The sequence below is a fragment of the Melospiza georgiana genome, chromosome Z (genome assembly GCF_028018845.1).
Source record: "Melospiza georgiana isolate bMelGeo1 chromosome Z, bMelGeo1.pri, whole genome shotgun sequence".
Lineage (NCBI taxonomy): Eukaryota > Metazoa > Chordata > Aves > Passeriformes > Passerellidae > Melospiza > Melospiza georgiana.
Genome location: NC_080465.1, coordinates 32,644,640 through 32,666,002, shown reverse-complemented (window position 1 = coordinate 32,666,002; position 21,363 = coordinate 32,644,640). Strand labels below are relative to the sequence as shown.

The window sequence follows — 21,363 nt, the reverse complement described above, 5'->3', positions numbered from 1 at the left end:
GCATCACCTGCCTCCACTTGCTGGGGCACCATTTGTGACAGGAATTCTTTTGGATGCTGAGTAGAGTGAGGAACAGAGAGGACAGGAGTGTAGAGGGAGCCAGAGCAGTAAAAACAGGCCTGAGGACAGGGAAGATTTGGCTTCACCATGCTTGTCCCGGCTTTTCTCAGAACAACAACACCCTGGCATGTTTTAATAGGTTTTTAGCAGGACAGGTGGTGGGGAAAAGCTGTCCAGGAAATTTCTTTTTGGAAAAATTGCATATTAACAATCATTAATCTTTAGCAATTTCTGTTTCCAGTCAGTTTCTGGTAAAATCTTTGCTGAAAGTTATTCTTCTGAGTGGAAAATAAAGTGAATTTTAGGGAATAATTTTTCAAAAATTCATTATATAACAACAGAAAATGGGTTTACTAATACTTTTGACTGAGGCGTGAATGCTGAATCCTACAGCACGTTAGCCTGGAACAAGCTAATTTAAGCTAACAAACTGATTTTTCTTCAACAGTCTTGTGTTTTGTGAACTTCAGTGAAACTCTTTCGAGATAGTTTTGGCCAGCAGTATGTCCTAGTTCCAGAGGATCAGACTACAATCTCTTAGTCTTGAGAATCAAGCTACAAAATTGGCAGGAGTTGGTCACTGCTGTGAGAGACAAATTCTGACCATCACTATGGCATGGTATCAAGGTAGGCAGGCAAGCAGGCGGGCAGTACAGTGCAAGAGCAGGTCCAGATCTTCACAGGGAATTAGACAATTCTGGGAGTAATTTCCTTTTTCCCTCATACTAGTTGGTAACAAAGAATAGGAAATAAGTGGGGGTGAGGAATGGGCAGTGGGAGCATTTTTTTCACTAAACCATTCACAGAATCACTGTATTTGGTTGTAAGGCATCACCACTGGGCTCATGAGTCCAACCTCCCTGCTTACACAGTGTCCCCTAGAGAATGTTACTCAGGGTTGTACTCCTTCATTTTACAGCAAAATTAAACTGGGCTGCAGAGAGCCAGGAGGGAAAACCACCTATTATATGTCTTTTTAGACATAAATTTTAACGGAATTTTATGTCAGTTTTTCCCATAGTCTTCCCTCCTGCTCTCTGGATCACAGTGTCAATTCAAGGTCCAATGAAGTGGCCTGTTTTCCCATGCTAGACAGGGCCCACCTTCCCACCCACCTCCTCCTCTGCCCCACTCAGCAAGCCCAGACCTGCTCTTTGCTCTGACACAACCCCACTACGGGGAATCCTCCAGCACAGCAGAGCCAGCACTTGCAGTTTCACATTTTTAGCAGCAGTTAGTGGAAGGTTGTAGCTGAGGGCCAGTATTTGCTCATCATTGCTGGTGGACAGGCAAAAAGTGATTGCAAGCAACCCAAGGGTTTGTGGGACACCTCTTCATTTGAAGTTTCATTCACTGTAAAACTGTTGCTCAAACATCCTCTTTGGAGTGATTTAAACTGACAGGATGCCGATAACTTCTCTGACTATCTTCATATTTACCTAACAAGAAATGGTTTGGTTTGGGTTTGATGCCTCAGAAGCAATACTGTAGGTTTCATCCTGCCAAAAAACATCCCGTTGTCCATAAAATAGATGTGTTGTTCAAACCGTGATGTGAAAACTTGCATAAATAAGAGATGAAGGGAGGAACATCTCTTCAGGGCTAAAATCTGTACTCTTTGCAAGGTTCTGCACAAATATTTATTTCTCTGAGGTATGTGTTGACAGAAAAGGAATTCTTTGTTTAAAAGGGAGATTCTGAAGTGTTTCCACGGAAGGAAAGTTTGAATTCAGTTTTAATGGGCACATTGCTTTTCTCCTTGTCAATTAACAATCCAATTGCAACTACTTGTAAAGGAGAAAAGTTATAGTAAATGGTTTTTTCAGCACTACAGTTAGGGCAGTGAAGTACTTGCTTGTGGACACATAGTGAGGCAACTTGCCTTCATTCGCCCAGGCAGGATTGTGGTGGATACATAATTTGTTTTTCTTTTCTTCCTCCTCAACCCAGTCATATAGCATCAAGGCCTGCTGTGGCACTGAAGGACTTAAAATCCTCCGTTTTACAAAAGTCACTGCAGTTGAGGAAGGGATCAAATGTTAGCAAGCAGTAGGGTAAGAAAACACACACCCATAGAGCAAAGCTGTGAACACCTCTCTGTGTATGTATGCATGTTCACTCCTCAGATAAAGACTAAATGTCTTTTTACAAACTCTCCATCTCCAATCTAAATTTTGAATCATCCCACATGTGCCTCTGTGACTTGGAGATTTAAATTTTGAAACATCCCACATGTGCCTCTGTGACTTGGAGCCAATTTTAGGTTTTGTACGATGTGTTTTACCTTGTTGTTTTTTGTTGCTTGGCAGGCATGGTTGTCTCAGGGTAATCATCATTCTCAGCTCCTAAGCTATCTGCAAATTTCTTTTGTTTTCAATATAAAATTTTAAGGCTCTAGTAAAGTTAAAGATGAATGAAAAACCACTCTCCTGAGCTCACACCTTCAGCGTTGGCATGATGCCTCACAAAAACCACCTTAATTCATTGGGGAGGAGGACTTCCTGGGCTACAATGGGAGAAATATTAAGTAATAATGTCCATGTGCAATGTTTTGTAACTTGTGAAGATGGAAATTTTGGTTGATTATGAGAAAATGCTAGTATTGTTGACTTTCTTTTACTGTAATTTATTGAAGATCATTTAAATGCATAATTCACCCAAGGACAGACTAAAAAAAAAATCAAACCACCACCATAAAAAAACCAACGAAAATAACAAAAACCAACAACAACAACAAAAAACCCCCCAAACAAACAAACAAAAAAAAACCAACAAAAAACCAAAAAACAAACAAACAACAAAAAAACCCAACCAAAACCAACCAAACAAACAAAAAAAAACCAAACAAAAAACCCAAAAACAAAACAAAACCAAAACAGAACAAAAAGCCTAGCTGGCAAGGACAATAGACTGTGCAGCCTGGAGATTAAACAAGGTGTCAAAGTAAAGAATGGAACTCAAAACATCTTGTGATCAAATGTATCAGTAAAGAAATGTAAGGGAACTTGATCCTGAACAGAACAACAGGGCTCCAGACATACACATCTCCAGGTAGTTTGGATTCACATTGAGCAGTAAATGAAAAATCCTTGTCTAACAAAATTTTAAGCTCACTGAAAGACAGGCAATTTCCTTACTCTGTGTATATACAGAAGGTAGCACTGGGACACGGCAAGAGGCAAGCAGCACAGCTTGAACACCAGTAATGATGAGCAGCACTGCAGCCCATCACTGAAACTGGAGAAGGTAGTTAAAATACCATTTTCAGAGCAACAGCAAACCCAAGACCCAAGACAAAAGATACTGAGCAAATTGACACACTCTTCATTCTTTTTATTAGTATTTATTGTTATTGTTATTCACACTTAGACAACTCAGTTACATTAAGTGATTTATATGAAGAACTCTGTATTAGTATGATAAGGTGAGAAAGTGTACACGCCACACTGAAACATTCTGTAGATAGTGAAGTAGGACCTTGATAGAAGGGATTATTTCCAAGAGCCTATATACAAATAAAGGTAACTTTCATACTATATACAAACTTATATTCACAAAGCATATACTGATTCAGAGATACAAGAGTATAATCTAGTGAATAATGATCCATACACTTAAACACATGAGAAAAATTGGAATTTTCAGGAGGTTGCCTGGACTTGCAAAATTAAAAATACATGGAAATGTATTTTTACTTTTAAAGTTTGAAATGAGTGAAGATGGGGGACTTCAGATTTTTCTTACAATAGGCTGAAAATTATGGATGATAAGAGTATGAAAACTACAAAGTGAAACAAACATGCTAGAAACACTTTATTACAAAAATAGCCTCTGATTGTCAATTATAACACACTATTTTCACATCACAATACCATGTCCTGATCTTGCCATCTTAAGTGACAGAAATAATTTTAATTCATGTAAGTCAATTCCCCAGAGTCAGGATTGCAAAACTAAAAGTGCAACAGAGATCTTGATAATGGAAATGAACACAAAACCAAGTGAAATCCTTTGGCATTACTTAATTTTGATGAGGGATTAAAATAATTGATTTATTTCTATTGGATAACCTGACCCTGGAAACTTTTTGAAAAATTGACAGAAGCAACTCATCTCTTATAAACTTACTAAAACATAAGGAGCTTCCTTTACTCTGATCTCAGTGGGAGAAAACATCAAAGGAGCAGAATGATTTAATTGCTTTATTGGGCCTGACTCTGCAAGCATTTTATTCCTTCTCCTGGGGTGAACAAGGGTAGCAGGATTGAGTCCCTACTGCAAAGGTAGTGTGCAGCATTTTGTACAGCCCCACAGGAAAATTCAAGAGGATGAGGAGCAAACTCCCCTGACTTACTCACAGCATCACTAAGGCGAAACCAGATCCTGCTTTACTGTACATTTATTTGTCAGTGTTTGACATTATACCTTAAACAGAGACATGGAATTGATTCTTTACTTTAAAATTAATGATCCCCTTACTTAGAAACCCCATACTAGTCTTCTGGGTTCTTTATGGCTTCTTTTTGCATTAAGACAACTATGTGACAAAATAAAAATAGAAATAAAATAGTAAAGTGCACAATCTTTAAAAATGTGTACAAATTTCATTGTTGGGATTGGTTTTGTGTTTCATGAGTGGAGAATTTACAATAAATCTACATGAATGTACAGTTCATTTACCAGTCTTGAATTACTCATTCTTGTCCTGGGCTGTTTCACTTATGGCTCGTGTAGGAACGATATGGCCAATTTTGTGCCTGGTCTACCCACACTCCAAGGGATTACATGGCATCTAGGCTGGGGCTGACCTGTGTCTGGCTGGCTGGAGCATGGGCTCAGCGCCATGCTAATGTGACAACACGACTTCTGGAGCAGACACGGCTTGCATCCAGTCAAGCAGGAGCACAGGCAGGGGAAGGCTCAAACGACCTGCACCCATCCAGGCAGACAAGTCCTGGGATGCTGCACACTGACACCCAGCTACACACTGCAGACCTACAGGATGGCCTGTCTCAGCTACAGGGCTCTGAGCCACACGTGGCTGCTGCATTTGATGGGTGCACTGAACTGCACAACTTCATCTGGGAGGTGACTCTCAACAGTTCCAATGGAAATGATGGACATCTCAATGCCAATATTCCTGTAACTGATGGCAACAGACCCAGAAGGTCAGTTGCCATCAACCAGGCATGAAACCCATGGCTTTTGGAGGATTGGAGCAGGATTCTTCTCCACACTGTTGCAAACTATCCCATTTGATAATCTCAAAGTCACTTTCTGCAAGTATTTTTCTTCAATTTAACTTTCCAGGAAGAGCAGAAAAAAAAAGAATCACCTGCTCAGTTAATTGTGTCATTGTTATTTACAAGAGGTAAAATTGTTTCCAAGAATACAAGTGAATGTAATTTATCTCTTTGTACATAGCTCCCAGGACAACTAGGTACTGCATTTATGAAACACAGGAACTTAAGATAGAAGTCTCTATCTTGTCCAGGTTAATGGCAGAATTCTTCTGTATTTCATTGGGCCAGTTCTTAGAGAAGGGATTATTTCCTTGTTATAAATAAAGAAAACCATCTGATACAGACTCATACTTGACTCAGAACATAAGTTATATGGACCACAAGATGCTATTTTAAGGAATTACTGCTGAAAGAATAATAATTAAAAAACATTGAATATCCCCTTTTTTGCAAAATATGTAATGAAGTAAAAGACAACCAGAGAAATAATCCCTTAAAAAACACCCAAACATTAATAATATTTCTAAGCATCTATTTTTTCACTGTACTTGGATTAACTACATGTTTAACTTACCACTTTGTGGACCTTCATATCCACACACAACAGTACCATGAGTGACAGTGACCATAAACTACTTCAGAGTAGTGTATATTGAAATTATATGGTAGGTTCATTGCCATTACAAACAAATGACACCTAGATAAGGTTGCTTGTCACCCACTGTGCTTTATGCTTCATGAAGTTTATGCAGTCAGCCACATCAACTGGATACATAAGCAGAAGCATACAGACACAAGAGCCTGTCTGCACTATAAGAAAGCACTAGCTTTCAGTAAAATAGTTAATTTAAAATACATAGAGCTCTGCTGAAAGATTTTTCCATGTCTACATGTAGTTCTTAAGGAGAGAATCTTCACACCACACTTTTAATCACACTTCTATAGCTTTTGCCAAGTTGTGACCAGGGTGGCTTATGCAGAGGGAAAACAGAATAGTTGTAAGACTCGAGTGGTATTTTGTACCAATGGGCCCCATTCTCATATTTAATTCCAATGAAGTTTGTGCAGAAGACCTTTAAAACTGGCTACAATCTGAGCCATGATCCTATTCAAATGCTACCAGAAATCCCTTCCAAAAATTGTGTTCAACACTGATTCCATTCAGAGATGATGGTGCCACAGAGGGTTGGCTTTTTAATCTGAAGTTGCATTGTTATCTTACTTCCATATTTCCAAGCTGGTGTCCTGAAAGTGCTAAGCTAGAACAGGATCTTTATCAATGCCAAATTTTCTATTAGTTATTCATTTATACTTCATAAGGATTATGCAGACAGCAGTAGTGATTGAGCTAGTGAGCATGGGCATACAGGCAGGTGGAAAAGGCTTCAACGCCAGTCAGCTCACTATAGAATTTGGGCAGTGTGAAGGACCAGATCCCTAGTGAAGTTATACAGAACTTTGGCTGAACAAAATAGAACTTTGATTTTTAGGTATGCTTGATTTCTGGATGTGCAATGTTGAGAAGAGTTCGTGATCCTACACTGAAATAATTATGAACAATGAGAAACACTTTATGCTGGGAAATTTGTTGAAATTGTAGAACAGGAATGTTGCAACAAGTATGTGTGTTTCTGGCAGCATGAATCTGGACAACTCACTGACATCTAGTCACTGGGTTGGAGCAGCTTTTGACTGTTTTCTCAGCATTCTAGTTTAAGATTGAATTCCTTCTGTACAGGATAAGGGACTAAGCTTCTCCCTCCATCCCACTCCTCTTTACTAGCCAGCAAAGCTGTTGTCTTGTAATCAAAGAGCATATCAGCATCCAAGTATCCACTAACAGTTTACCCCAGCAGTAGAAAAGTGCCTTGGCAAGTATAATCATTGTTCACAGAAAGCACCACACAATTGGAATCTGTCCTATTACCTCTGGATCTGAGGTACCACTGGCACAGTTATTCAACCATTTGAAAAATGATCTGCCCAACAGACACAAGGCAGTGGGAGCCATGAGGTGTCTTATTCTGGAGAAGGAGAAGTTGTTTATAACACCTTCTTAGATAAAGATGTGATAGGGACAAACAGACATGGGAAAGAAATGAGACACATTTTAAGACAGTATAGAAATGCCATTACAGAATATCAGTCCTTAATGGTGTACATAAAGGTCTTCCTATAGCTGTTGATGCCAGTTACTCTCTACTTACTATCTGTCCTCAGTGGGGCAGCAGTCTCTGCTGCTGATGCCCTGAGTGCACCAGAGAGCTCTTAGACCTCTGAAGGTCAGGCAGGAGCTTTCTGTTTCCAATGTGGGAGTTGTTACACCACGATGGTATAAAGTTAAAAAAAAAAAAAAAAAAAAAAAAAAGTAGTGTATTACATAGAGATTGGACACTGGTCTGGTTTCTTGATTTGAAATGTCAGATCAGTGAAATCTGGGCATTGCAGTATTTTGTAAGTGCCCGCATACACAGCCCTTAATTTGGGTCACTCCTATGTATGATTCCGCTTACTTGGGAAAGGATTACCTGTTTTGAGCACTGTCATCAGAAACAAAAGCATTTGGTGACTCCTCTGGAATAGATTGTACTGCGGAGTCAGCTCTGTATTTTGGGACACACGTTTTGGTTGAGGTCAGAATTTGGGTCACAAATCACTTTAGGCTGCTGTTCTGTCAGCAGAGGGCACCACAGGTGTGTATATCCTGCGTATATACCACAGGCGTGTATATCCACCCAACTTTCCACGGCTACATCCCTAGGAACAAATGTTAGAGATGGGCAGCCCTATCGCTAGTACAGGTAACGATTCTGCACCAGTGAAGGGTCTTGAATACAAAGACAAGTTTTTGCTCTCGATGTGAGAAGCTCACTCTAAACAGCACTAAGAAGCAAGAAATGTTGCTTGTTGTATGGTTAAGATCAAATACTGATTCTGCATGTAGCTAGGACTTAGGAAAATATATGAGTAGCAGACATTGCAACTCCTAGTATCCTTCCTTTATTTCATTAAAATCTCACTTTTTTCTTCATGATATCACATAATATTAATATAACTAATATGAATTTTGTACTGATTTCTCTACCATTGTTTTCTGTCAAGTCCTTATTTTCTAATCATACACTTACATAAAAACACATATAACAGGAAAATAGTAAAGGACAAAGGGAATGAATGAGAAACAAACAGTGTGGAGCAGAGAAAAACAGCCAAGACAAAATGTGCTGAGACTTCTGTTACACAGATGTGAGAATGGCATTGCCATTGTGAGGACAATACACATATAAAACAATGATAAAACAGGTCACAGAAATGCACTGAAACTTCATGAACTCTTAATTGCACAAAAGACTTGAACAAACAAATGATGATTATCTGAAATAATTTCTTAACATTCGTTCCAGTCCTCTCATTTTTAAAAAAATCAGCCAAACTACAGAAAGTTAGTTTCTTTCTCCCTTCTTGGCTTTTTCTGCTCTAGGTTTGGACCTTCTCATTCTCTCAGTATCTCAGAAAAAGGATGTTGCATATTCACTCCTTCCTTTCTTTAGACATGTACACTTCCAGCAATACTGAAGAATTTTCATGTAAGTTTCCTGCAGCTCCACTGTATTTAAATTGTGTTTCTCCTACCTAGTTTCAAGATTTATAACAGCAAAGTGAACTTCCCCAGCTTATACAACAGCTGGAGATCTCTTCCAGCAAATAACTATATGTAGCTGTGAAGGTCCTTACACTCCAAGTAATAGTGAAAGCCTATAAAGTATATATTCACTTAGCAATTAGGCTGCCACTTTATAACTACTTCTATTTTCTTTATGAAATACTATGCATAAGCAAATTAGCCTTTTTATTCTGGCATGAAAAGGCAAACTCATAACAGCATCTGAAAGCCATTGGTACTGTTGATATTGCTGCATTAGAAAAAATGGTGTGTTCACATAGCTGTATGATGTCACTGCATGCTGCGTTGCTATTAGAGAAGAAAGATTATCCCCATTCTGGTCTTTGCATGAGAATGCAATGAAAATCTGCACCAGTTACAAAATGGTCAGGCATCATGGCTCCTTCAGTGCCAGAGTTTCTGGAACCTGAAGAGTTTTGCAAGATGCAAGAAACCACCATTAACATCCTGCTGATTGCCTTTACGGACCTGTGATGCAGATGATCAAAACACTGATGAATTCCCTGGCTTAGCTGAAATCACATCACATAAATCCACTTACGTGAAGAGACATACAAGCCCTTCCCTGTTTGTGACTCATCGCTTGGTGTATGCTTTCCACTCAGGAGTATCAGCAGGTTATCGGAAAAATCCTGTACCAGGGTGTGTGGGGGGTGGTGCCTCCACAAAGTTAACATTAGCATTCCCCTTGGAAGAGGAGAGCTTTAGGAGCTGAGCACACAGTGTGTCTGTGTATACCACTACAGAGAAGGAGAAGTCTGCAGGTAGGTCCCGTAGGCAGAGGAGAAGCAGTAATTTTCACTGCTGCCACGGGCACGGTGCATGTCCAGTGCTGAGCAGCGAGGATGTTCTGCAGCAGAGGAACCCTTGGTGCTCCCAGACTCAGCCCTTCAGGCAGTACTGCAATGTCCAGCAGCAGCCATTCTTCAGCTCTGAGACTGACCCTTTATGTCCTTTTCTTTCTTTCATTCTTTCAAAATCGAAGAAGAGAACATTTACAGATCCATGGGTTATTCCTGCTGCAATTGCAATTTTCCACTGTGGTTTTTTTTTTCGCTGTTTTGTTTTGACATATGTATCTTTTCTTTAATAAATATATATGTTTTGGTTTTTCTTTTTTTTTTTTTTTCTGTTGAGAAAAAAATAACTTTCCACTCTCCACTTTCCACTAGATGGAGACAGGACACTGGATCACTTTGTCCTCCAGAAGGACACTGACAATCAGGAACACAAAATAAAGCCCAAACATGAGTAAACCCAGGATTTTATTCATCCTCCACTTGCAGGAGGCAATGGAGAGGATGACGAAGAGCAGCATGATGAAGAGGAGGACAATCGCACAGAACAGACCATTGCTGCTGACTGTCACCGGGGTAAAGCTGTTAACCACAGCATACAGGAGCCATGGAAGAGGAAGGCTGTTAAAAAACAGAAAAATTAATTTAAAACATTGCAGAAGTCCAGAAGGGAGCACTAGAAGGTTTCTGGTGACAAATCAAAACACAAGCAAAGGCTTCCTGCAGAAAATGAGGCAGGAACATGTTCAACTCTTCTAATAATTGCATAAATATAAATTGTAAGCTTTCTCACGGTTCTTGGAGAGAAAACACGGGATTTTTTGCCCCCCACTCTTCCACCAATTATAGTAGTGAATTATTTATCCCTTGGCTGGCAAATCACCTGGCATCCTGTCTGTGAAGAGGAAAACTCCTTTCATTTGTTTCTAGATTAAGCTATTTGCACACTCTTTCCAAGAGCCTGCCTGACAGGAGGGTGGGTTGGAAAGAAACATGACCTTGCCATGAAGAACCAGCACTCTGCAAGGCACTGCCTGCAAAATTTCGCCCTTAAATATCTTTGTCCACATTTACTATATAAACCTCTGTTAAACTGTGAACTTCAATTGAACTTCAGCTTAACTTCTATTTCTGTGCTTGCTGTCATTGCATTTCTCATCTCTCATGCCAGAGAAGGAGACAATATCCCTCTGCAAGATGTCAAGCTGAAATAAATATTTAAGACACTGACTGGAGCTTAGCAGGCTTAGAAAGCATGAAGTGAGTTGTCAGAAGCTCACAACATTAAAACTTTGAATAAGCAGCTCAGGAGAGAATAATTTATTACAGCTGCAGTACTAACTACACCAGTCTACAGCTCAGCTGTGCCATTTCTGTTGTAAATGTAGCAGACTGGTGCAGGACAAAACCATTTCCTTTGGCAGGAAGATTAAACATTTTTTTAAAGTAGGAAAGCACTGCAAAAGAGAAATAATTTTCTAATGCATGCTCTGTACTCCAAATTGGAGGACATGGTTTTCATGCATTTTACAGGTTTGCTGCATATAGATATTTCAAAGACTGAATGCTTCTGCATTAATAGAAAATTGGCTAAGTTTTCCTACTATGTCTAACTACTGCCATTAGCTAACAGATAAAGTAAAAAATATATTTACTATACATTCAAACGTTGGGATCCTTTTTTGTACCTTTTTGCAGATGCTGGTATATTTCCAGCTGTGAAAACCAGGATCTCTTCTACAATCAGGCTGTCTGGCACTGTAACTATGACTAGACCTGTTCTTCTGTTTGCATGTGATAGTAAGAAACAACCAAAGATGGAGAAATTGAAAATGGACATGATTCTCAGTACCTCCATCCTGTGTTGAAGATGGTAATGTGGGAACAAAGACAGAATTTACCTGTGTATTTCCTGCACATTTTTGAATCACTGAGGCATGGATTACACTTTTTCTGAATCTGATCTACCTTGGTCTGAAAAGACCAAAAAAGAATTTGAATTACAACATTATGCCACAAATCATTACCCTAGAGCTGCCATGAAGCAGTGAAGTGTAAATATAAAACTTCTGCACAATCTCATGTACCTTCACATTGTCAGAGCTATAAAAAGGGTCCTTTTTGTTAACAGAGAATTGGTTTGTAATTTTGGGCTTGTCAGGTATAGAAAAAAAAATTAATCACATGGCAACAGCAGCCTAAACCAGTTATACAAGACAATGACTTTCTGTTGTTATTACAGCAAACATGTTGAATACTGCAGAGGCAATGAATTATTCCTGATCATCATTTATAAAGAAAGCTCTAGTAAAAGCCCAATGAGTGGTAGCAGAAAGCAAACAGCAACCTCACAAAAGTATAAAAAGCTTTGAAATTCCTTTTCGGAACAATGCCCTTGCACAATTTTAAAGCGCAATTCACTTGCCTAAGCCTCTCTGTAACATATCAAAGCAAGGATTAGGCAACAAATTTATAACATTTTTTTATGCAGACATCTATAAACTTCAGAGCACTTGCCACAGTAACATTCGCTTCCTATTTGCATTACTCTGCTTTTTAAAGATTGCTGCTTGTGGGCAATACCACAGCAATATGCTAAGAACAAAGGACTTGTTTAAAATAGACACAATTTTCTTGGTGTAGAGCTTACCCCACTGTGATGTCAAATATGTTGCTTCCAACAGAACTGGATACAGCCATGTCCCCCAGACCTTTGCGTGCTACAATAACACTGGTAATAAGGTCAGGTATGGATGTGCCAGCAGCTAGAATAGTCAGTCCCATGATTTCTTCAGTAATACCAATGGTCTCTCCAACCTAGAAGAGTTTAAATAAAACCAGAAAAAAGTTTCCTGCAGTGAAGAAATGTTTTCAACTGTCCTGGGCTTTCCCACTACCTTGGAGAATACCAGGCAAGATCACAGAAATTCTAGTTTTCATGGATTTTCCCATGTATCAGGAGAAAGGTAAGGCTTTGAAATAGAAGCATAAGATATTGACGGGCAGTTGCTGATAGTTCTGATGCTACAAGAATGATCAAGTCCTGTGGTCAGGCCAACCACAGCTCTCTGAGCTACTTTTCATTTAGTGAGTACTGATTTACTTTATCCATGGCTACAGCTCCTGAAATAAAGCAGCACCCAGCATGAGATAGATGGACCCTTGATTAGAAATGATCTTTTACAGTGCAAAACAAAAAAGCAGGGCTTTTATTTAGTAAGAGTATCACCTCCTTACCTGGTGTGCCCACCAGACCATTAAGTAAGAAAAGAAGGCAATCCAGCTGATAGAACCAAAAAACGTGATGGGAAAAAATTTTCTTGATGTCTGAAACAGAAAGACGGAGGAACAGTGAAAACCTATATTGAAGGGTGATATGCCATACTCTTAATTCCTTCTCAATATGAGAGTGGCTTCTCATTTTTTCTGATGGCCTGTTCTAAGCAACTGTTCTGATCATCATCAGATGATCAAAATACCTGTCAAGAAAAGTAAGAAACAGAAGCCCTGACATTGGTATATATGTACCTCATTCTTCCAATTGCTTCAGCCATAAAATAAGATTTCCTAAGAACATGTATGATGACTGGCAAGTTCTGGGTTGTCATTTTTATCATTATTTGTTATGATGCAGTTTGCATATGTGTTTAGCTCAATAGTGGTTTGACTTCTAAATTTATTAATAATTTCATGTTTCTTCAGAATAAATGTTTTCAAATTGCTTCAACAGGTAGGTGCCAATATCTTTCCTTCCTACATAAGTAACTTTTTGCAACAAATTTCAGTCAGTATAAAAAAGACTGCCATATGGCAGAGCTAAAAATAGGTACACCTAAAATTTATTACAGCATTTACTCTGCTTGAAAACTACACACTTTCTCAATAGAAGATATGTTAAGCACATATTTTCCATGCTTCATTTTGCAGAGAAATGTAATGTTATAATGCTATAAAAGCATGCAAAACATACTGCCAGGCCCTTCAATGAATTAAAAACTCTCTTTAACTTAATTTTCCTTTTCACTGTTTCCCTTACTTGTGTCAGATTTTGAACAGACAGTGTTCTTGCAGCCAGCGAATGGGTTATATTCAGATTAATGATTTATTTTGGTTTCTGTTCTTTCCAATCTTACGCATTTTCCATATTACCTATTAACTAACTGAATCTATGTAACAAAAAGAGGTCAAGCTAACTACTAAAGGAAGGGAACAAAATTGCAGTACTGCACCAGGCAAACACTATCTAATCAAATTAGTACTCAAAATTAAATTTGTCCTGTGAATGAATTCTAACAGTCTTTCTTTATGGTCATTGACCTTCTGAATGCAGATCTTACCCTAGATGATTTCTGACATGCGACCAGCAGAGTCCTACAAATTTGAATGAATAACCAGTAAGACTGCCTGTGGAAGTAAGTTATACCACTCTAAATGCCTCTTGCAGCTGCTGCTCAGTCCTGCAGTACTTCTTTCCATTTAGTCCTCACTAAATCCACTTCCACTCCAGAATTTTTGTGCCCCCTTTCACTGCAGGTCATGCCCCTGCTGCACCAGGAGGCTCACTAAGACTGTGGATCATTCCTAGGTGTTGTGGAAGTATATGGGATTGCAGGGCTTTCCCTCAGTGTGTCCAAAATACCATTTGTTCTGATTCAGATTCTTCAAGCCATAATAAACACTTCTTTTTTTAGGGAGTTTACAGAGCTGCACAGTCAGCTTTCCTTATATAACAAACTCAACAGACATTTGTATGAAACAGCTTCACATTTAGGAACTGATTAGCACAGAATCAGAGGGTAGCTGTAGACTAAAAGATGATGAGTGTATTGGGCTGGCCATCAGAGCTGGTCAAGCAGGAACGTCACTGTGTTTTACCTGAACCTGGAAACAATGAGGCTGCTCTGTACTCAATGAGACTTTCTGTGTAGACTTTCTGCTGATGGAACTGGAACGAGCTCGGGATGTTAACAGATGTAAAAAGGGTAAAGTCAGCAGTGCCAATTGTGCACACTCATCTACAGCATGGGACAAATAGAAGGTCCATATCTGTTCCATCAGCAGGTGCAGCTGCTGGCAGTGCTACAGAGCACTAACTCATTCCCTGTGTGTACTTTGCATAATGCTAAATGTCCTCCTGAAAATCAAGCATGTTGACTAACACAATCTATAAAATTTCACAACTGAATATACACAGAAATACACATTAAAAATGGTACAGATTTAACAACAATACCAGAGGGATGGAACACCTCTTCTGGGAGGAAAGGCAAGAGAATTTGTATTGTACAGCCTGGAGAAGAGAAGGCTTTGGGGTGATTTAATTGCAGTCTTCCAGTACCTACAGAAAGCCTCTGAGAGAGACTTTTCACAAGAGCATGTAATGACAGAACAAGAGGACTAGAAAAGTAGAAAAAAAGAAGGTTTAGATTGGACATTAGGAAGAAGCATTTAGTATGAGGGTGGTGAGACACTGGAACAGGCTGCCCAGAGAAGTTGAGAATGCCCCATCCCTGGCAGTGCTCAAGGCCAGGTTGGACCAGGCTTTGAGCAACCTGGCCTAGTGAAATGTGTCCCTGCCCATGTCATGAGGGTTGGAACTAGATATCTCTAAGTTTCCCATCCAACCCAAACCATTTTATGAATCTGTAATTCTAAACTCCCTCATAATATAAATAACTGAACACCTGTGGGAGTAAAAGTGGTTCAGTAGGTGTTTTAAAGAGATTACCCTTAAATAATCACCACAGCACCTGGAAACATCCTTTTCATATAAATTCCACTACTGTCACAAGCATTGTTTTCAGAAGTACTGAGAGTACTTTGGTTGATCTATTTCTTAATTGCTTCTTAACTCATTACAGAGTTACTTTTTCAAAAGAGAGTTCTAAATTTCTGTCAAACCAGGAAATATGATAATGAGCTTATGATGGAACCTACCCAGATGGAATTTTAAGTTTAAAATCAAAATTTGATATGCGTTGGGGTACAGAAGACCTTAATGCGAAAAGGAATACAATTTGAAAGAAACATATCAATGGCTGTTATAATGATCTGACACCAGTGGGAGCAGAATTAAGACTGGTAGAAATAAATTAATCTAAATAGCCATTTCTCTTTTAAAACTAAGCAGCTAGCACTTTTTTTTCACCATTCCTCGTAGTCAACTTTTCCAGCTTCCAACATTTTCCATGTTCCTTGTAAAAGCTCCGATCTTTTGTCAAGACATATGGTTAATGAGACAAAGAAGGAATAAACTTGTTGGAACTGGTCACAAAAGCTGCACAGAGCACCTTGCAGCACCGCAATTTGAATGATCACCGCACAATACTCAAGATTTAAGCATACCCTGGCTTAAGCAAAACTAATACAATACATGCTGATCAGTAATAGCTCTCTGATGGTGTGATTGTATATATCAAATGGTTCTTGCAAAACAAGGGGAGACTGCCTGAGTCAGACACCCAGAGAATTTGGATGGCTAAGAACTATGAGCCAGTAACTTTGCAGCATGTGTACTCCTCGCCTGTCTTAGCTAATCCTCTCCCACTAAAATTAACTGATAAGCAGCAGTCCAAGATACTTTAATAGGCTTAATGCTTAAATTACCTATTTTAAAATGGGGAGCATTTAAATTCAGAAAGGGCAAAATTAAAAGCTTGTACATTTTACAGGAGATGAAATCAAAAATGGAATCCACAGATACTGCTCTACAATATGCATATAGATGAAAATTTGAAAAAGCCATAACCAGAATGCTGATTGTTTTCTGTATGCTGGATTTTATTACAGACTGTAACAATAAATATCATGCTTGTTTTGTAACTAGTTTCAGCATTCTTTTATGTATTTTATGTATATAGATTTATGTAATTTCTACTCTCTAGCTCTTTGATATACCAAGAGCTGCCAAATCCAAGCATTTTCCTAGAAGAATTAGTCAGAGACAGCAATACTTCTCTCCATCTTTTTCAGTAGTTGTTGTGGTGGTTGTCTGGTAAAGACAGAGTGCAGGGTTTGTTAGCAATTGGCCCTTTTGTGGTCGAAGAAACAGATAAATGAGAGAAGCCATGGCTCATTCAGTTCATCTGCTATTTTCCCTTAACAAAAGCAGAAGGATTTTGTAGTTCCACTGTAGATTAGATGGATTGGTACTGTTCCTGTCTATCAGAAACCTTAAGAACATTTTTCTTGATACATTTCTATACATTTGTTTAATGCCAATGTCTGAAAAACAGGCCTTTAAGTAGCAAAAATAATCTAGATATGAAGGCTTTTCTTCTAAGAACTTGATCCTGGAAGGTAGTATGTGCTGAATAATGTGGAAGGTAACTCTTTTAATTTTAGCCAGCATTATTACTAACATCTTTAACCTGAATGATTCACATGTTTGTCTTGTTCATAAATGTATCTGCATTGCAAAGTTTGATCTTTCTTTCACACTTAACAGTGCTTAACTCTGATTACTCAGAATCTGCTCTTCTAACTGGATCTGTACAGGAACATGTTGTCCTTGTCCCCTTGGTAACAGTGCATCTCTGTATGGCAACAAGAGTTCATGCAAGTTGTAGCTCTTCGTTTATAATGGGAATTTGCAGAGATAGAAGGAACTCCCCCATATGGGTCCAGTGACGGCAGGGCTGGAGCCCCAAGAGCCATTTTTCTGGCCTGTAATGCAAAGGGATGGACAGTGGAGTAAGGTTATAATAAAAGAGGTGGTGTTCAGTATCTGCTCCTGATCTACTGGGGCGTCTTGGCCACATAATTTTTCTTTCAGTCTTTCAACATCTGTTACTCCAGGGTATGGGCAGTTACATATGTGACCTTTACAGAGCCACTGGGGAAACAAGCCATTAGTACAGGAAAAACAGCCATTAGTGATCAAAACACCTGAGCAAGAACTCAGGAAAAAAATTCCCTAAGGGCACACCTACCTCTGGGATATGCCAACAACATTATTGATGTTATAGTAACGATTTTAATATATACTGGCTTAATGTGAGCAGGTGTTATTAAGGCACTAAACACATTAAAACATCTAAGCTAGTCAATCAGCTGACAGTTAGCTGAACTAATGCATAATCTACTTTAAGTATACAAAAATCTGCATATGTGTGCACGACAGCATAATAAGGGAGCAGGATTTTGCTAACTTTAGAACCAGAGACTTTGTCTACAAAATAATTTTCCTAGAGCTTCTGGGTTTCATGGAACTAAATGTACCTCAGAATAGTACAAATAAATGCAGGGAAACCATCTCCTTTGTGTGGAAATAAAATATACACTAGAAAAAAGACTCTAGATAGAAGGAAGAACTTATTGAAAAGTGGACACCCACAGAGGATGCCAAAGGCTCCATATGGTCTTTCAAATCTGTATATAGCACACAAGCATTCATTTTATATATGCATATGCTAATCTGAGCATCCTGATGCAGAATTTGGGTTTCTGACTAAAATTATCACACTTGGAAATCGAGCCCCTGATGGCAGACCTGTCTAAAAAGTCTAGTCGAGTATGATTTTAGGTTTGCTTTAACTTTTATCTCACAGATTTAATTGAAAACTGTTTTCTGATGCACATACTGAGCTGTGATAGCAGGCATCAGTTTTGTTAGGAAGGGATTAGTGGGGATGGCACACAGAAATAAGTGAGAATATTTTGAAGATGCATTAATGAAGCATACTTAAAATGTTAGATAGTTTATGCAACTGTCTGGTTAATTCTTTGACACCAATGTTCAAAGTAAGCAGCTTGTCATACTGATACAGCCCATCACCTCTTCTGTTAATTTACATGTAATTACAAACTACACTTTTTTCTGTATAAACTACACTTTCAGTGAATGGAGTTTTAAAACTTTGTTTTTAAAACTTGCCTATCTGGAACATGCATCCATGTTTATCTTTTGTATGGCAAGGTGTTCCAGCTGCTGGATGTCAGCATGGAGTTCTGTTGTGAATGGTACTAGTGTTAATAATTACATGCATCATAAACTTGCAGGCAACTTGTCAAGATATTCACTTCCCAAAGCTATTTTTGAAAAAAATGTTCTCATTTGTACACTACAGAACATTGAATAAAGCTACAGGTCTACTTTCATTAGCTTCAGATTTTCAAAATTCAAAACAATGCCCATAAATATTCCTCGCTAATTTTATATCAAATTATGAAAAAAATTACAAGGATAGTTTTGAATGATGAAAGGAGGGCATACATTCAGAAATAATTAATTTTTAAATTCATGCAATATGTTCTGTGTGTTATGTAACAAAAGTGATTTCCAGAGTTTTCTGGAATCTTTAAGAAAAAGAAAGCTTAGAAATTGGAAAGGGGAAAAGCATGAGAAGGGAAAGAAGGGTAAATGTCACTTTATAGCCTTTGGAACCTTTTATCTAAAAAAAGTCAGAGATCTTATTTTAGCTTCTTTCTTGCACTGAATTGCAGTTTTTCAGTGTGTGGGATGGCAGGAAGGTTTTTCACTATGTGTGAGGAGAAAAGAAGAATTCAGGGTGTTGATTTATAAACTTATATGCTGTGCATGCCTCTCTTGCACCAGTTTTTAACCTGTTTTTGATCCAGAAAGGAAAAGAGATTCAAATGCCACTAATTTTTTTTTTTCAGGTCTTGATGCTCTCTCTTTTGCTTTCCATGAGCCTTCCCAGTCAGGTCTATTTGTATATGTAAGTATAAAAGTGGTAAGCATTGGTAACCTGTCAGTCTTACATTACTTCAAGCTGTGTTTAGTAAAAAACTAGTAAGTATTTTAGACATGACGACTTAAAAATCTCATCCTAGTATGAAAATTACAAGATTATGGATGGAAGAAAAAGGTCTAATAGAACATATGTTTGAACTACAGAAAATATTTAGTCTCTAAAAGCCTTCCAGTCATATCCTTTGGGGCATTGCAGATAGACAGATACTCGGCACTCGTGTTCTGCAGAGATTCAAAAATACAAATGTGAAGGCCCCAAAGAATTTTTCAGACTATTTACTTTATATCATACAGTAAAAGTGAATACAAATCATAATCTTTATAGAGCTACTAACAACCAGCTGCTCATAAACACCCATTTGAAGATTTGAATGCTAACATTGTGACCTCTTCTTCAAAGAAGAAACAATCAGAAAAACCTGATAGCTCTAGTTCTTTTTTGGCATTTAACTAGAGAGCCACCCTTCTGTGCAGTACAAACTGACTTACAACAACAGTTATAAGTTACTTACAGGTTTTCTGACGTCTGGCAGGGTAGCCCACAGTGGAAAAACAATGGGTAACACCAGAAGATAGGTGACCTGCTTGCGTGGGGTTTCGGGCCAGGCCAGGCTGAGAGGCTGTTCCTCCTCATCCTCTTCATTCTGTAAGAAAAGCTCCAGTGAGCAGATTACCAAAGTGGATGAATGAAGTTAGGGACTCTTTCAAAAGGAGTTCAAGGACAGCATTGTGTTTCCGGGAGAACACAACACGTCTGAAAACATTGCATTAACACCACAGCTACCTACCAACATTAGCCAGGACACACCAAAAGAGACTTTGGCCAGACTGCGAGGGATCCCTACAGCACAGGCTGCCTGAGCAAGTCCACTGGTTGACAATGTGGGTGGTCCCTTGGGATGCACAGGGTGTCTCTGACAGGTGTTCCCATGGCTCTCCCTTGGGATGTGGGCTAGTCTAGTCATGGGTTAAGACTTGTCTGGGCTGCATCAAGCCTGGCCACACAGACAAGAGAGAGAGCACGTGTGCACACACGTGCCTGTGTGTGTACACACACACACACACACACACACACACACACACACACACCCCTTTACGTGTGCATGTAGATATGTACATGTACCTAACTACTTAAGCTTTTGAGAGTAACTTGAAACCTTACTATTAAATATACATGCATACGTATGTTGGTATGTGTGGTCTTCTCCACAGGTGGGTAGGGTAAGTCAGGCACCTGTGGAGCTCTAGTGCTAAGCTGCTGGGGTCAGACTGGGCTGCTCAGGGCTCTGCCCATTCAAACTGTGAAACCAACAAGGACACTGATGGCCCAGCTTCTATAAACCCCAATACTGTTGCCAGGTTTTCTGCATGAGGAAAGGACTTCTCCTTGTCTCTACCCAAAGACTCATGTGTTCAGACCAGTCACAACACAGCAGTGTTCCTAACAACTTGGTGCTAAAACTGAAGACACTCCTCTCCAATTTGTGTCACTGATTTTCACACTGGTCCCTAGTTTCCATTTATGTGTCAGCTGCCCACCTGTCATCCCTGTTATAGAGTAGGTGTATAGGAACCCTCTCCTATGACAGCAAACATTTGGCTTCCAAACACTTCTCTTTCCTTAGACTGCTTCTGCTAACAAAATGGAGCAAGTATAGTGGGCATGACTCAGCCTTTTGCACACAGGTATTAAAATAACATTTAAATTGTTAACATAGGTAGGTGATGTCTCCAGAACTGCACATAAATTGCAGAATCAGGCAACTGAAAAAACAGCCTGAATACTACTTTCAAACAGATGCGTACAATGCAAATGCTGTTAAACCTTGGAAAGATTTCTACAGAGCTCAATGAAAGCTAAAA

The 21,363-nt window shown here is 38.9% G+C and overlaps 1 protein-coding gene across 4 annotated transcripts in view; it reads right to left on the bottom strand.

Annotated features, from left to right (window-relative positions):
* Positions 1 to 3,372: 3,372 nt before the first annotated feature.
* Positions 3,373 to 21,363, bottom strand: part of SLC24A2 (solute carrier family 24 member 2) — a 112,762-nt gene continuing 94,771 nt past the window's right edge. For all 4 annotated transcript variants that reach the window (XM_058043389.1, XM_058043388.1, XM_058043387.1 and 1 more), the window contains 4 exons: positions 20,013 to 20,144; positions 13,023 to 13,112; positions 12,436 to 12,602; positions 3,373 to 10,406 (listed from right to left, as the gene is read on the bottom strand). In XM_058043389.1, coding sequence (XP_057899372.1) covers positions 10,157 to 10,406; positions 12,436 to 12,602; positions 13,023 to 13,112; positions 20,013 to 20,144 — 639 coding nt within the window. In that variant the 3' untranslated portion in view covers positions 3,373 to 10,156. The remainder of the gene's footprint in view (positions 10,407 to 12,435; positions 12,603 to 13,022; positions 13,113 to 20,012; positions 20,145 to 21,363) is intronic.